Consider the following 18,101-nt stretch of genomic DNA (forward strand, 5'->3'; position numbering starts at 1 on the left):
ATGAGGTCTCGAATGGAAAGGAACCGCTTGACCTTGTTTTGGTGTGTGATGCTGGGTCTGTCGTCCTGCCTCCGGCCCGCCACCGCAGAGAGTAAGTACTGCTACTCCACACTGCTGTTCATTACATGCTTAAATACTAACTATACTGACAAAATAAAGGCTACTCTCCTTATGGTGAAAACTACATTCATTACATATATACTGTATACATAGCACTATGTAAAATATAGACGCCTCTTTACTCAAACATCTTTTTTTTTTTTTACATTTCAAAAATACAAAACAAACGTTTGTATTGTTTATTATTAGATCAGATATATCTCACATCACTCTGCTGTTCTTCATTGGGCTTTAGGGACTACCTTTTTGAATTTACAGTAAACCTACTTTATGAAAACTGTGTATTGTGCAGTACAATAGTGTATTTGAAAGAAAGATTCAACCTCAGTGGGAAAATAGTTAATATGCCATGTGTCAGCAGTGCAAATATGTGTAGTTTACATGGTTTTGGTGACTACTGTGATAGAAGTTGTAAAGGGTCTGTTTAGTTTGAAAAGTCAGTTTTAATCCCCCGCTACAAAGAAGAAAGACTTAATTTAAGTTTGTTGGTAAATACATTACCATGACTCAGCCAGTGGAGAAAATCAGTCATGCTATATATGCAAACCACTCTGAGTCACAATTTGGTAAATCAAAATCAACAAAAAGTGGGAGGTATCTGTGATCTCAAGAGAAAAACCCCTAACAGAATTAGGAACTGGGTCATTAAAATGTAGCTAATTGAGTTTAGTTGGGCTCATCTTCCTCCTCCATTCAGAAATGCTGTGTATTATTTTCCTATTGACGTGAGAAGCACTGTTGCAAATTGTGGGCAATCATGTCAGTTGTCACTGGACCTGCTTGTACTAACAGCCTCGACAAATAACGTCCTGTGTATCCTATCATAGAGTTGTAAAACCAACAAGCACACACCGACGCGTGTGCACTATTTAGTTTTTCATTGTCGCATGTCACCAGTTTGTTTTTTTAAACCTCCGAATGGGTCAAAAGTAGTCAGAAAAAAGATGTGGAAACCTTTGATTCCTGATTGTCTGGTGGTTGTACAGTTTGGTCAAGTCCATTTCAGATCTTGAAAGTGCAACATAAAAATATGTAAACACCAGAAACAGAGTGATGTTATTGTATATCAAGGTCTTGACTTCATTTAATACTGTGGAGGAGTTTTGTCATCATATTTGTATTATTTCTATGGTTTTTGCAGTGAGAACAGACCTAACTTGAACAAAATAAGCACAACCATCACTGTCAGCTTTTTGTTGACTTTTGCATGTATATATTCTCCTCAAAATAGCTGTCCATTTTAGCAAATCTCCCTCAATACTGACTGAAACCACAGCAACAAACACCATTTGTCTACAGGCGTCACTGTGTATTTTTCTGGCAGGACGTAGTCATTTATTCTCCTTTTTAAAACAAACTGGGGATACCTTGAACTGGAATAGTTTCATGAATACCAGACTGCTGCAGCTGTGTTGAACAGGCGCAACAACATCCTCCCATTAGACAAATGATGGAAATCACAGAAGGGCTGAGGTTATGGATTGTGGTCCAATGTTTTCCACTGAAGTAAACTATACTCCTTTGAAACTTTGAGATAATTTTGAGAGGCACTAATTGGTACCACACAGATGGCTTAGTGCAAGGATTAGGACTTTTTTAGTGACAAACTATGCTGGCCTACTCAAGCTCATGTGCTCTGTCAGCTTGTAAACCTTCAAGTTTAATTAAATTTTAAGCTTTTGTATTTATTTAGAAAAATCTTTTTATGAATAACCATCTGAAAATTTTCCATGTTTCCAGCTATACTGTAAACTGGGCTTCCCGATTCATCCCATTCATCATGACATGTTGGGGAGGGCTGGGTGGGTCGGGGGGTTGAACCAGGGTCTGGGTTTTAAATAGAACAAGCCAAAGTACATTCGCAAGCAAAACAGACCAAGTTCTGTTGATTGGAAAGAGTGAGGAGCTTGTGAACTGTGTGTTATGGGGTTTACTGTTAGCCCCAGTGGTTACAGGACAAACCTGGGAGCTGCAGAGAGGTTCTCCCATCGAAATCCTACATTCATTCTCACTTCGGTGTGGAGCCGTCTAAAGGTTCCTTGTGTGGCTAAACTCAGAACATTCCTACTGGTCTGCTGTATCAGTTGGCTGGTTTGGGTTAACCAGGTTCAGCTCTGTTGCTGCAGACACAGCTTTTCAGATGAACCAAACAAGTTTTATCTGTCAAGAGTGATCATCGCTCAAGCTGCTCAGAACATTTCTTCTCACCTTGTCTCTCATGTGGAAAAGTATTTATGAATACGTACCCCCTCAGGCGGTCTGTCACTAACGGGATGGAAATGAGGAGTAAACAGACTTTTTGCAGTTCATGGGCAGTGAATGAGAAGTGAGCTAAGAGGGCGTATTGCTTCCTATTTCTTCTCTTAATGGGCTTCCAGTGAATTTCCTCTGATTGTCTGTGGACAGTCTGGGTGCTGCAGCCAGCTGGGAAAAGGTTATCAAAAGTAAATATGTGATCTGGAGGCTCATCAAAGCCTGCAGAGATAGGCTTGTGTACTCAGCTGTTTAAAATGTGTTGGTATGGGGAGGAAGGAAAGGAGGAGTTACTAAGCCGATACACCTGCTATCAATATTTTTCACTTAGCTGGCGTACCAGGTGTACATTTTGATCAGAACTTTGTTGAGTATTTTCACAAGCGTGATTAGGAGCAGTTCCCATGAAAGATGGCCATGCTGGCGCTGCAGTGAGGCCAGTGAGGGTAAAGCGTTGAGGCTGCAGTGATGTAACATCACTAGGCAGTGTGTCTTTTTACAGGCCCGGGTGTTGGGATTGTATTAACAGGTATGCAGCTCGCTGAGGGCTGCTGACAGTGTGCACTGACAAGTAGATTACAGAGAAAGACATAACTGCCATACCAGTACACTGCCGGTCTTAAATCACACCAAAGGCATTTTATAATGGCACACCAAAGGCTCTCATGTCCTCTCTTGAGAAGACCTAAACTCTCTGCAGGCTCAGTTTGAAAATGCCTACTGCTCTCAACCCTCTATTTTATGTGAGAACCAAATTATCCCCAATTAAAATGCCAAATGCAAAGAAAGGCGATACAAATGAAACATATTTTAGCAGGACACTGGTACACCGCGAGCCACAGCGTCACTGTGCTTTGGCATTGATGTCCCAAGTAGGGTTGAAAGAGGTCAAGTTTGGGACATTTTTACATTGGGTATATTTGTTGTCTGTATAGTTTACTGTGGTAAAACATGCTTTTGGGGGAAAAAATTACAGGACAATCGTAGACTTGTTTGAGCCAGTTTACCAATTTAAATTTCACAAATGGGCACTACTTTCTTTTTTGTCTTTTTCAGTAGAGTCTTGTGTCTATCTGCCAATTTTTGTTTGTCTGTTGCTGCTTTTTACGTGTATTTTATTTCCCTGAAAAGGATCAAGGAATGTTGTAGTTGGAGCAAAGAGGCAGATTTGAGATGTGGCATTGAGCTCGATAATATTTATAATATAATGTAGATGTCACTTTATTTTTCTTCTCTTTACCATATACCTTTTTAAAGGTGCAGTCTGTAGAATTTGGTGGCATCTAGCGGTACAAACTTGGCAGATGCTGCACCACCATGTTTCTACAGTAACCCAGAACGGACAAACCAATCACTGAATTCTACACACTGGACCTTTTAAATTTAAATACCGCTGATCTTAGTGGGATCAGTCATCTCGAAAAGCAGCAACAAAATATTAGGAGACACTTCTTATTTTGTTGGTTCTATATGTGTGCGCATAGGATCTGAAAAAGATCATTGTTTATGATTTTGGAGTTTTAGTTTGAGGGTGTTTTACTGTTTACATTAAGAAGATTAGCAGTGTGCAAAGTATATACTGTTTTATACAGTCACACAGTTCTATTTAATATAAACCCAAAAGAAGTAATATTTGGTTGCACTTTTTTACACACACTTTTTGTATTTTATGTCCTGCCCCAGGCACCACCCCTCACCTACACCAAACAGAGTATTTCTACTAGGACAATCTCCTGATGTATACTACATGTGTGAAAGGGCAACTCTGGGAAATGTCTGGACCTGATTCTCCAAACAATTTCCGGAGTTCAAATGTGAAAACGGTTCGACTTCAGAGCTGCTGTTCAGTGGATAATTTCAGAGTCTAGGAGCTGCGTGACAAAACCCTGATTGACTAGATACCCTGTTCATGAACATCAGTCACAGTTTGCAGTCTTGTATGTGAGGGTTAAACATACTGTGGAAACATAAGTTAATAGATCATTTTGGAAATTAATTCCTTTTTATTGTAGAGTTCCTGATGCAAAAGTAAATAATTACTGATTCACTTTGGTTTTTTGAGAATATGCAATGGTGCTAGATCTCTGTAGCTGGTAAGTTATGTGCCTTTTTCCACGTGCTACGCCGTCAAACTGTGTTGAGGACATTGGGAATAGTTCCCATTGCCAACAGAAAGGTTCAGGGTGTACTTTTAGATTGGAAATTAAACTTTGTTCCACCTCAATAGTGGTGTGGTTTCTCAGCAGACACCTCCACATTTGGGGGAACTATAGATTATTGTGTACTGGGTACTGTCTGTAACCACTCTAAATATTTCACATTGAAACTATTTTATGACATACTATCCAAATCAGTTTGAGAATAGACTTTCGCTTGTCTTTCTACTCTTAAACCTTTGATGTGCGCAAACCACTTCATTACCTTATTGCAACTTGTTAGAAAAAGGTAGAGTTTATTGCATATTATTACAATTACTTATTTTCTTTAATTATACAGTTCGCAACCCTGAGGTGTGACTTTTGGTTTAAGGAAGTGTTTATACAGCAGCACGTTGCACAAGCTTCAGGTTTAACTTTTAGGAAATTTGACTTTTATTTGAACTAACCCTAAACCTGCAACACCAGCTCTAATGTTGAATTATGAAAGGTTGTCATTAAGAAAGCAAATTATTGTTTGCTGAAAGACTTTCCCAAACCTCCCTGCGTCACATTTATACAGTAAAACTTTATAGACCAGCATTAAAGTAGTATTGTGACAACCTGTTAGCTGGTTGGTGTGAGTTTTCCATGACTCACCGCCCTCCAGCTTTTGAAGTCTAAATCCTCCTCACAGTGATGTGCGATAATGGCCTCCATGTTTCTGTGGGTGCTGCTGGGGCTTCAGGCTAAGTATTGTTTAGAGCACAGCACGCAGGTGGGAGTATGAGTTGGAGAGGCAAACACTTCACCAGTCATCACCGATCATCACCATCATGCCTGACCAAACTTTTTCTGATGAGGGCTCTGATTATTCAAACGCCACAGAGTGGAAACTTGTCCATACATTTTCTTTGTAGTTGGTTTGGTACCAGCTATTTTCTTGTACTAATAGAATCCAACTCTACTGGCTGTGCTGGTGTAAACGCCTAAGTAATACCCGAGTGGTTGAACAACAAAGGGCAAATCTGTTTTACACTGAACATAGAAGTGCATAAATCTATATTTTACAAATTGTGCATATCAAAGAACAGACGACTGTCCTTTGTTGTCTGCTGTCGCTATCTGTTTGATCCAAAGCCCAGACATTTCTCCTCTACTGTAAATAGGTGGCTTCAATTCAGAAGATCATAATGTGTACAAAGACAGGTACAGGTTGAAGCTTGGGGGCGCTACAATGTAGTTCCACTGTTGTTTTTATCTCTCATGCTAGAGATAGTAGGGATGCTGTGTCTGTTTGAAGGTCCACCACTTTGTCCAGGCAGAAATATTTGAACATGTATTGAATGGACAGCCATGAAACTTAGTACAGGTTTTCATGGTCCTCAGAGGTTGAAGTTTACTGACTTTGCTGATCCTGTAGTGTTCCTATGAGGATGAGTTTACCTTTTTAGTGAAATATCTCAATTATTGCATGGATTGGCACAGATAATCATGGTCCCCAGACAATGAATCTTACTGAGTTTGGCTACCCTTGTGACTTTCATGTAGCAGATCACAGTTTTCACTTACATTGTGAAATATCTCATCTCATCTAATCAGTGAATTGGCACACCATTCTGCCTTTGATTGTTTCCACTCAATGTATCCTACTGACTTTTCCACTAGCCTCCCCTTGAAGTTGACACTTGTAGTTTGGAGTAATATTAAGTAACTATTGGATGGATTGCCATGAAATTTGTTTTAGACATTCATGGATGGTTTATACTATGATTTATGGAATACCTACAAAATGAATGATGTTACCATCAGCCTCAGTTTTTCTCTGTGTTAACAAAACTAAGAGGGTGAACATGGTAAATATTACGTCCCAGTATACTCCATCGGAACTGCTTGTCAGACAGTGAAATAGCTTCGGAAACCTCCTGCCCCCACACCTTTCCGACATTGGATTAGGGGGGGGGGGTTGTGTATCATAGGCCAGGCATGTGGAGGTGGGGAAGGAAAACATTTTTAGCTTTACAAGGAAAACCCTGGCTGACCTTGTAACACTAAGAAGAGACTGTCAATATCCCATCTGTCCCATTTCTACTACAATCTGCTTTTTATTTCAACACTTAATAAGTAGTAGTAATATCCAAAGTAGTTCTCATAGAGCATAAACCAATCTGTATACCTGCTAAACAATTACATTGGCATTTTCATTGGGCGTGCTAACAATCCCAAGTGTGATGATAGACGACTTGGTTCATGAAAAATTATATTGCCAACTTGGGAAACTTCTCTATGATTCATTTTGCCCTTTGTTAAACATGTAGTTTTATTAGATACATACACTGTATTTGATCAACTGGCTGTGTGTACATGACTTATGGATGACGCTTTTTATAGAAGAATATTTTCCAGGGCTTTAATCTTGTTACACAATGAAAGTGTCATAACATCAGACAATGAAACCTCGAATCATGGAGATATTGGTTGAACACAATGGCAACAATAGCCTGAAGGTGGAGGACTATTAACTTTATTTGGCTGTTAATATAAGCTTGACCAGAACCTGACTCAAGTATTTACTTTGTCGCACCAAGTTAAATTGGCATTTAAAATGAGTACTGCAAGGCAAACATGTTCTGTCAACAACGCCACAGCTCAAGTGTACTGTCAATATTTGAAAATTGTATTAGATACACGTCTCTCTGTAAATATCTCTGGGTCAGAAATGGAGTACATTGTTCATTGAATTGTTACATTTAACAGATATTAATTGCAAAGAATGTGTAAATAAATTCTGAAATATCGATATCATTTGTAAGAATTTCTCTTTAGATGTTGTTATGGCAAAATTGTTACAATCTGTATTATCTATTATACAGCAAAGAAATAGTAGAATGTGTAATAGGGTGGTAATGACTTTGTTTTCTTTCGTATATAACAATTGTACTGTCACCTCACAGTCTCATTTTGTTTCCCACCTGCAGTCTGCGGCCCCAGCATTGACATTGGCAATGACATCAGTGAATTTAGGCGTCTAGAGAACTGTACAGTGGTGGAGGGCTACCTACAGATTCTCCTCATCGGTGACAAAAACAACAACAACATCAACCAGGAAGTCTTCCGGTCCCTCAGTTTTCCCAAGCTGACCATGATCACAGACTACCTGCTGCTATTCCGGGTGTCCGGCCTGGACAGTCTGAGCACGCTCTTTCCCAACCTCACCGTCATCCGCGGACGTAACCTCTTCTACAACTACGCCCTCGTGATCTTCGAGATGACCAGCCTGAAGGACATCGGACTGTACAACCTGAGGAACATCACCCGCGGTGCCATCCGTATCGAGAAGAACCCAGAGCTCTGCTACCTGGACTCAGTGGACTGGTCCCTCATCATGGACGCAGAGTTCAACAATTTCATCGCTGGGAACAAGCAGTCCAAGGAGTGCAGCGATGTTTGTCCAGGCATCATGGAGAACAACCCTCAGTGCCGGAAGACCATGTTCAACAACAACTACAACTACCGCTGCTGGAATTCCAATCAATGTCAGAATGGTAAGTGGACCACCACACACTATACTGTAGCTCAGGAAGGGGTTCTTTAAAAATTATAAAAAGATCATGCCGACAATCTAGCCTTTAGTCTGATCTGTGTAGATGTGAATTTGGGAGCATAATGTACAGCTTTGGTCTGCCTCTTTAACTGCTTTAACTGGCAATGTAAAGGAGGGAAGGCGATGTTCTCTGCAGGTCTTTACTGTAATACATCGTAAGTGTTTGTACAATTTAACGGACACAAAGAAAAAGCTAAACATACTTTTGAGGTTTTAGTTATTCCTCTGCTGATGTCGTCATTGTGCAAGGTTTTCTAAGTATGTGCAACTACAGGATTTCAAATGTCACAATGTGTTCACTTACCAAACCTTGGTGTTTAGGGCTTACTTCTAGTTATTGTGGATTATATTGTCATTTCTATTGCATTTCTCTTGAAAGAGGCAGTAACCTACATTTTCAGGTGTCTTGTTCAGTTCAATTCTTCTCACCTGCTTCAAACAAATTAAAGGAGTAAATGCTCTAGACTTTAATTAAACTATCCCAAGCACAATAAGTGTGTACTCGCCCTTTAATTTTGTGTTTACGACTGCAGTGTTTTAGATGGCTTGTTTTGCTGGTGCGCTTCAGACGATGTGTTTTGGCTGACTGTGTGTGTGTGTGTGTGTGTGTGTGTGTGTGTGTGTGTGTGCGTGTGTGTGTGTGTCTGGCTGAATTGTTTCCCTGGTGACTGGCGCCTTGCTGCAGACTCAGCATGTTGATGTTTTCAGTCTTGTGACATGGAACTGTCGCAGGATTGGCCTCGACTGCATACATGTAGAAACAAACAAATAGACACACACACACAGTCATCACCATGAAACACACTCAAAGCACACAGACTGTGATGCAGACAGGCACACGCTAAAACAGGCAAATTACAGAGATGCATACGCCTGGTCTGCCTTGCGCGTTGTCGGAGTGGCAGAGTGTGGGCATCAGGAGGTGGCATTGGTTGGAAGAAGATGTTCTTGTTGGATAAAGGTGTTGGATGAACCAGGGGGGTGTCAGGTGAAGACGAACTCTGCCTTAGTTATCACTTCTCCCATCAGCAGGAAAACACTACAGAGAGTCCATGATAAAAAATCTGGACCTCTCCTCTTTGTGTTCCTCCTGTACTAGCAGGTTAGACTCATTCAGAAAACATATAATGTCTCTCATCCAATAAGAAACAATATCAGGTTAGATCATTTAAAACTTAAAACTAGCAAAAAGCCCTATCTACAGTAACAGTTATATCTTCACATGTTAGAAGGTCACCTGTCCACATTATCCACTCAACAACTGGCAGCTGTATTGCTTTGACAAAAAACACCATCATATGTCAAATAATTAGCTATTCCTGATATTGACATAGACTTCGAGGTCACATTCTGGACTTAAAGCCACAACACAATACAGTTATAGTTTGTGAAGTTCCTGGATTGGTCTGATAACAGAAATATGGATGTAATGGAGGTATTTTGTCTATATGACCTAGTCCTACAAGCAGCCGTATGTGAGGAGGTCAAAGTTTTAGGGCTGTACAGAAACAGTATAATCTCTTCAGATATGTCTGTTAACTCCACTGTGTTGAGACTACACTAAAACATAGCTATTGTTTATCAGAGGGCAGGAGGTGGTGAAGGACAGGAAATAGATTTTGGATATCCCTTAAAGGTCCTGAAAACTTACTCTACCAGTTAGCTTCTTGTGTGACGGGATCCTACACAAACGCGTCATTTCTGCAAAAGTTAGGACTGTTATGCTTCCTGCTAGTTTAAGGTGGGCAGCTGGAAAAAGATGATGTTGCACACGTCACATCAATCTGATGATGGTCGATTAGTTGTTTGGTCACTGTCAATTAAATCCAATCAAATTACCCACAGCACAGTCCTGATGAAGTATACGAACAGTTTTGTATTAAACTTCAGATGAATAATAAGATAAAATAAGATTTACTTTATTGTCCCTCAGGGGATATTTGTTTTGGGCTCAAGTGTTGCATACAGGCATCTAAAGGTGTCTTTTAATTCTTGTGTTGCTTATTTTTGTCATTAATATTTCATCTCATGAAGTATGCAAGTTTTCAGGGGCTCTAAATAGCCAAGAACTAACACTAACTGTCTTGGCTTTCTATTATGCAACAGGTGCCACTACAACTGTTATATTACTACCGCCTTAAAGACTAGGCCGTCTGCTGCTACTACTACTACAACTACTTCTCCTCCTCCTAAGATTACAACTGTAAATATAGGTATACAGTCTCTTCTACTGCCTCTACTTAGACCACTATCACAACTACTGCAACTCGGAGAGATCTAGTACTGGAGCCACATTTCTTTTGTTTGCAGCTGTATGATGTCATAGCATACACATGCAGACCTCTGCTCCACTATTGTCCTGACAAACTAGTGCCAACATGTTTATAGAGCTGTCTGGGTGAAAAATATCTTTATTTAAACGTTAGAAATTCAATTATACAGCAGATAAGAGTACAAATAGACAGGAAGGAAAAGTTAAACCTCCCCTGGAGAATTAAAGTAGACTCTACTACTCCGGAGGTCCGGATAATTTTACCACACTTGTCCCAAAGCCTTGTGGTTGCAGTTTGTCCCGGGACTTTTTTTTTTTTTTTTTGAAACGTGACTAACAGGACAGATGAAGCACTTTTTTAGCCATGACTAAAAGTGTTGTGCTGGCGCTCAGTTAGATTCTTTCTGTTGGAGAGGTCGACATGTTTTTGCGAAGTCAAGTTGAAGTAAAAATGGGACAGTGACCCCGTGAAGACGTATACGCAGTCTGCTGGGCTCCAGAGTGAGTGTGTCAGCAGGGGCAAATGGGCCATCCATTGCCACTGCAACAATCTTAAAACAGAATTGATCTCAAACAACATGAGCGCTCCTGCTCTCGCCGCAGAGACTGCATTGTTGTGCTATTTATTAGGGCAGTTTATTGGAGAAGTCTGGTGGTAGTAAAGCCAGGCTTCATTAAAGTGAGGAAGGCTGATAGCTGGAGCTGTTGAGTTCGCTGGCCAAATAGCCTATTTCCCTCAAGTTTGATGTTAGGTTGATCCACTGTCTACATGTATGCTGCACAGTCTTGTGTGTTGATAGTATGTAAAAATAAAAAGATGGCAGTGTTGTGGGGTTACAGTTTTTGGAATTGTGTTGTTTTACTTGTTGTTTCACTGTAGATGGGAGTAACAGAGGGCCATATTATCATGATAGTCATTTGTAACAGAAAGTAGAGTATTATTGTGATAGTCATTAGTGTCCTCTGATAACTCCTTTTGTATCAAGCTTCAGTAATCTTATCTGGGATCCATTATTTGAATGTGTGGCTTCCTCACAGGCCTTGTGCTGTGCTGGCATGACAGTCAATGTTATTTCCAGGCTCATTCATCAGATCAATAAATGGCTGAAGGGGGAAAGTACCAGCCGTGTTTTCATTGAGTTAATATAAAGGACATGCTTTCAGCCTGAACTCATTCATAAAACTATTACAAGGCAAAAAGGGTTCAAAGCTTGTTTCCTTCTCTGGGAAAGTGAAGCTTTTTTTTTTCTTCTTCTCCTTCTCCTTTTTTTTTTTTCTTCTCGTGTCGGTGGGGGCTACATTCTCCCGTGTTTACTTCCCTCATTTGTTTTTTTGGAATCTGGTTTGGGTGTTTTGTCTCGTTCATAACTCGTAAGCTTCACCCAAAGAAGAGCCATGTCCGTGCATGCTGGGAAGCAAACACACTGCCTCACACTCACCCTCGAGCACACAAACCACACACGCTCACACACTGAACAGCATGGGGGATGTTTTTCCGGCGCTTTGTATGGTCGGAGGAGATGAAAGCACATCATTAAAGTACAAAGTAAGTCTTCTGGGATTTACTGGAAGGAATTTTTTTTTTGTCTTTTTTTTTTTTTAACCTCTGGGTGAAGGGATTACACATTAAACTAGAAGGATTGTCTTCAGGGTTGTTGCCCAGCCTGCTACCTGATTAATGTACTGTCTCTGACGTGTCAGTGTTTACCCGATTAGACAAACATTAACATATATTCTCTAACAGTTGTTAAAAGGCAGTAAGACAAAAGTATATGCAGTACCAGTCAAAAGTTTAGACACATCTCCCGATTCCCTTGAATGGGAAAATGTGTGGGTTTTTTTTTACAGTGAATACAAATAGTTTAAAAATTAAACAATGGAACAACATTTGTGTATTTATCATTTTGTTGTGAACACTGTGGTTGCAAGTATGGGAGGAAAAAATACCTGAACTTAATAACCCCCATGTGCAGGATTAGATTGTTCTGACTTTGGTGACACCTAGTGGCAGCATCTAAATAAACATTGTGGCAGACATCAGTTCATCTTTTCCCCAAACCTTCAATACAAAAGCCAGAACCTATAAAAATGTACCCTGACTCTACAAATTGGGGTTTGGGGTCAGAGTTGGAGCCAGAGTTTTTTTTTTTTTTTTTTTTTTGCCTCAGAATCCAAACTTTATAATTCAGCCTAAATGTAAAACACTGACATTAGTTCTTGAATGCAGCCCCTTCAGGTGTGTTGAATTCAATGTAAATCACATCAGTGACTAGTTTATTGTCGCTTTTTACCCTTTTAAATCAATATATATATATATACACAGAGAAAAACACATGTATACAAGAAAGTAAGCATCACATTTCTAGCAGGAATGTAAGAAGGAACTGTTGGCTGGCTGGTGTAAACGTGAATGAAAACTAACAAGTGTGTGTTATCGGATATACTCGCTTTAAATTAATCTTTGCCAGTCAAATTGCAATTCATGTTAATATGTCCCGTCGTGTTTTTTTTCAGCAGAGATGCAAATGCTGTGGCATCAGTGAAATCATGCGTACTGGCCGACATGCAGGCAACACACTCAGTTGTCTAGCAGGAAAACACACTTCCATGTGTGTCACAGAGAGCAAAGAGAAAGCGAGTGAGTTGCGGCGTCAGTCCCGGCCCCCCTCTCCCGCTCCTGTTTTCTGCTTGGTTTTGGATGTGGTGTGATCCAGTGTTTATTTACCCAGTGCGCCTCTAGTGCTACATGTGAGGCCATTTTTAAACATATTTTCTTAATGTGAAAGCATCAGTTTCTACCTCATTTTGTGGATTTTTTTTTTTAGAATTGAACAATCTCTGCTGCATCTGCCGCTCTCACCCAGCATGTTGCAGATAAGTTAGCGGGGTTGAGCACAGCTTGAGTTGATGATTTGTGTGTGAAGAATTGTGGTTTTTTTAAGGGTTTGCTACATGATTTCACTGGAAATAAGAAAGTTGCTTAATTAATCCCGTTTTCAACTACACTGTCTCCCTGCTGTTTTTAAAGACAACCAAACATCTGCCACTGTACATTCTTATTCATCATGTAGCGAGGGTCTGATATCACCGTATGATCGGCTCAGCTCTGTTCTCTACAGTACAGCTGTTTCCTTTTAGGTGTAGCTCACAGTGACCACAACATCACAACAAAGAGATGGAGCATGTGGCTCCATTATCACTAAGTGGAATTAGTCTTAGTCACTTTTCTGCTATGTGCACATCAACCGTCAATATACTGCTTCTTTATAACAGAGAGCTTTTTCGTGGCTCTACAAAACATGTGTGGTACTTGAAGAGTATTGCTTTCTGGGTAGGAGGTAGCCACATGGACTATGTGTGTAAGGACTTATGAAGCCTCTGAAGTTGGTATGGATGGCCTTTTTTTGACGAATGACACAGATCAAATAGACTGAACTGCTCTAGAGATAATAGTCTAAATAAATCATGTTTATTTTGATAAAGTAAAACATAAAATGAACTAATAAACTACAGCTTGTTACAACACTGACATTCAATACCGATTGCAATACTTGGATACAGTTCTCAAAGAGAGGAAGACCTCTGCTGTTGTCCTTATCAACCGACACCATCCCCAAAGTTTCTGTGGTATTAGTCTTTAGCTAGCTAGCTAGCAAGCTATTGTAAAAAAAAAATAACAAAAACAGGCTGGCCTGCTGATAAAGCTGGAGAGCATTGTTTGTGTATTAGGTATTATACAGAACAACATTGTAATACTTGTGAAATATAGGCAGTGAGTGTGTTGGTCCGCAAGGTTGAAGCAGATGATGACACTAGTGTTTGATTGTGTCTTTCTTTGTATGTGTGTATGAATTAGTCTATAAAACAAATATATGACTTCAACTCCTAATATATAATGCATGTGAACAGGACCTCATACATCAAACAGAGCATTACTGACTCATACTGCACTGACAGTATGGGGCGTATACATGACTGCATGCGGTGCTACAGGGGAGAGGGCGGAGGTGTTTTTGATCAGACTCTATCAAAGTCAGAGCAGCCCAGCTCCAGCAAAGAGGACATGCTATCCAGACAGTCTGACTTGTATGACCCAGTGCTTAGGGCTTAAGGAAGCCCAGAGACTACCAGCTCCTGCTGATGTCTGTCTAATCTCTGCTATGATTAGCTCCATACCATCATGTACTCTACAAACACCCACTCCCTCACTTGACACACACACACACACACACACACAGGATTCGTCTTGTTTTGGTAAAGCAGGTGTGTTTCCAGGTGGATTCCTGTGTGAATGAAAATGAATGAGATTCATTAATTGTACCTTTTGAGATATTACAAACATGTCTCTAAGGAATGGTGAAATTATATTCAGTTTTTGCTTTTGGTAAATCATCTTAAAATGTGATATATTTACTTATTACAGGTCTGTTTTCATACACACAACCAGATTTGGTAGTTTCTACCAAATCTGGTTGTTATCTGATGCTAGCTGATGTGTCCTTTCCATCTACAGCTGAGCTTTTGATTGATGGTTGACAGCCACTCAGCAGTAGATCATGTTTGTCAATATGCCAAGACGCATATGTTGAACAGACTTTAGAAAATTCCAGCATTTTTTTGTGGGTCTTTTTGCACATCGGGCCGATGCAGAGAAAGCACTTAGAGACCTGCGATGGTATGCAAAAATACTTGTTTTATGAAATTCTGACACCTGTCTGAATTTGTTAGATTTTTGTGAAGTTGTAGTGTGGCAAAATCAGATTTTTATTGAGTGACTTTGCGATGCATAGAGTTTTGCATTTGCCAAAACAAATGGTCATGGCGGTGACTGAAGATGCAACTAGTATAGGGCTTCTTTACTGCCATAAACCCAGATTAACAGACAGCTACTGTATAGTCTTCTCTTTGCTGGCAGTTTCAACAGGTGTGTGAGAAACAGATGCAAAGGTGTCTTTCAAGCTGCTCTGTAACCATTCAGCTGAGCACAGTAATTAAATAAAATTTAGAAGAAACGACGCAGCAGCTAACATAAATGTAGTACAACAAAATGAGATGAATTGTAAATAAAAGAAGCAAAACAATTTTTGTAATTCTTGTAAAATCTGTACACTAAATTTTCAAAGAAAAATAGCAGAGAGGCTACAGCGTAGTCTGTGATGGTATCTACATTGGCCATAAGACAAGTCGCATCAGGTTCTGATTCAGCTCAGGTGACAATAATTGACCAATAATGATATTGCAGAAATTAATCAGATTAGCACTTTGCAACGCCGCACAAAAAATAAACCATTCAGTTTTAGTTTTTAGTTGGGAAGAATAAAGCTGCAGCCAGTCACAGTCAAGACGTGGGAGGAAAATGTCAACACACAAGCAGAGCGGAGCAGACACCACTGCCATTCAAACAACAGGCTGAAGTTAGTTTATAATCAGCAGCTGGACCAGCTGTGTTACCCAATACGTTCCGCACTGAGTAGAAGTTAAAGTTTGGTATTAATCAGCTGCGCTCAGATGACTAAATGTTAATGCAGCGAGTGTTTTGGTTTCAATAATCAAGTTTATATCCAAATAAAGCACAGATTTTTAAATTTTAACAGTGGTGCTCATCAAGATGACAGTAATTGTTTAGTCTGGTGCCATTGTAGAAGTAATTAAGTGCGCTAGTCACATTTTAAAGAATGGAAAACCATGGAAATATGATGTTTATTTGTATCTGATGTTTTCGCCTGCCATCATTTCGTGCGTTTAGTGGAGCAAAAGCTTTAGTGGATGATTGAGACCCATGCTTTACGTATAATTTATTTACAAAGGCTTTGTCCATCGCAGTTTGTCACATTTTCTGCATTAAAACACGCATATTCCGTTCAGGTTGTATGGAAATGCAGCAGTCCTATAAAACATATCGTCAAAAATATCGTCACAGCAAAAAAAAAAAGGCCTACGATATCGTGATATTATTTTAAGGCCATATTGCCCGTGACCCAGAACCCAGAGGCTGTCAGGGCTGGTAATTATAGGGACTGCTTTGTAAACCAGGCACATCCATGACTACTTTTAGTGAACAGTCACACCCATCCCTGGAATTCCTGGAAGAGAACATTACTGGTTTGGCTGTGTTGAAGTGCCTACTGTAATTATGTGGCCTTTAATTGTGCTCTGTTAACACCGTCAGATCGGGATGAGCTGCGACCAGGGACTGAGATGAGTCTCTTGTTTGCGGATTCGAGGCTGGTCGGAATAGTTTGTTTTGTTACAATGGCCCATTTTCCATCATTCTGCTCGGCCATGATCACAGTGGAGAAATAGGATGAAAGACAGAGAAAAAGGGCAAAATATATTTGCCTTGTTGGAGGTTTCTTGCGTCCTCTGGTTTGAGGTTAGAATTTCGTGTTACATTTGTGTAACTGGCTCCCAATTTTCTATATTTATCATTCTCTGTGTTGCATACAACAATCTCCATTTAGTAAATGTTTACATTTTCAACTTTTTTTTGTAAGTTTGGCTCTCAAGACCTGGGCAGGGAAACCTGCTTAAAATGAAATAATCAATATGGCAATATTTAGACTTCCTTATCTCATATTACGCCCCAAAATGGGCATGCCTTTCTATTCAGTTGAATAAGAAAGTGTAACCAAACTCTTGAATGGCCCCGTAACACAATTAACTGGAACATTCGTTATTATCAATATCCAGCAGTTTATCATAATAAATGAATTGATCTGTATCTGACATTGAGTTCCAGTTTAGTCATTTATCCATGAAGGCAAAGAAGTGAATCACAGTATCATTTCTGTCTGACCTCTTGTTTTTTTATACATTGCCTTCTTCATACAAGGCGGATGTACTGTATACCCTTTGTATGTAGTATCTCTACTCATGATAACCGAAGGCTAGGTCAACTGACATTACACCCAGGCCTTGAAGTCTAGTAGCGATAAGTCACACAACGTGCTTGAAAGCTGCCAGAGAAGGTCGTTCATTAGTGCCAGCCAACCAGGCCAGCCTGCCACAAGGTGAAAGGGAATCTTATACTCTGCCTCTTCCATCCTTTCCATCAAATTCCAGAGATATTTCTGTCCTCCCGCGCCAAATAAACACACAAACACAAAGACTCAGGAATGTAGACAACTCATTCTGGTGCTATGTGTGTTTGTGTGTGTGTGAGAGGGGGTGAGAGACAGAGAGAGAGAGAGTTGTCGGTGGCTGTAAACATGTATACAAGTAGAAATCATTAAGGTTTTAAAAATAGATTTTAAATTTCTGTCTACACTTTTGAACTGAACCCAGATGTCGTGTCATCAGAAATGGTCTGTGTGTGTATGTGTGTGTGTGTGTGTGTTTGTGTGTGTGTGGTTTTTAATGTTGCATGATGGTTTACATTTGTGACATACCTCTATATTTTATTTCCAGGATAAGTTTTTGGGGGTTTATTGAATTGTCTTTTCAATGATGAAATCGTGTTATGAGTGATTTCTAATTTTGATGTGTGTGAGGCTCTTTGTACCTTTGAACACAGCGTACAGAACAGCATGCAGTCTTTTCTGCATTGTGTCAGATTTCATTCATCTTGTTTTATGACCTAGGTCTAACCCTCAGAAGTGACAGACTCTTATTGTGGCCATTGTCGTCCCTGCAGGTGAATCCATCGTGTTATCTGTCTTAATCTTACATTTCTTTATCATGCAGCTGCAGGTATCAAGAGACAGCTAACGTGATAGCT

The 18,101-nt window shown here is 39.9% G+C and overlaps 1 protein-coding gene across 1 annotated transcript in view; it reads left to right on the top strand.

Moving 5' to 3' along the window:
* igf1rb (insulin-like growth factor 1b receptor) overlaps window positions 1-18,101 on the top strand; it is a 42,974-nt gene continuing 24,873 nt past the window's right edge. The window contains exons 1-2 of the mRNA XM_053316685.1: window positions 1-91; window positions 7,487-8,053. Of these exons, the coding sequence (XP_053172660.1) occupies window positions 1-91; window positions 7,487-8,053 (658 nt within the window). The remainder of the gene's footprint in view (window positions 92-7,486; window positions 8,054-18,101) is intronic.

The sequence above is a fragment of the Scomber japonicus genome, chromosome 1 (genome assembly GCF_027409825.1).
Source record: "Scomber japonicus isolate fScoJap1 chromosome 1, fScoJap1.pri, whole genome shotgun sequence".
Classification (NCBI taxonomy): Eukaryota; Metazoa; Chordata; class Actinopteri; order Scombriformes; family Scombridae; genus Scomber; species Scomber japonicus.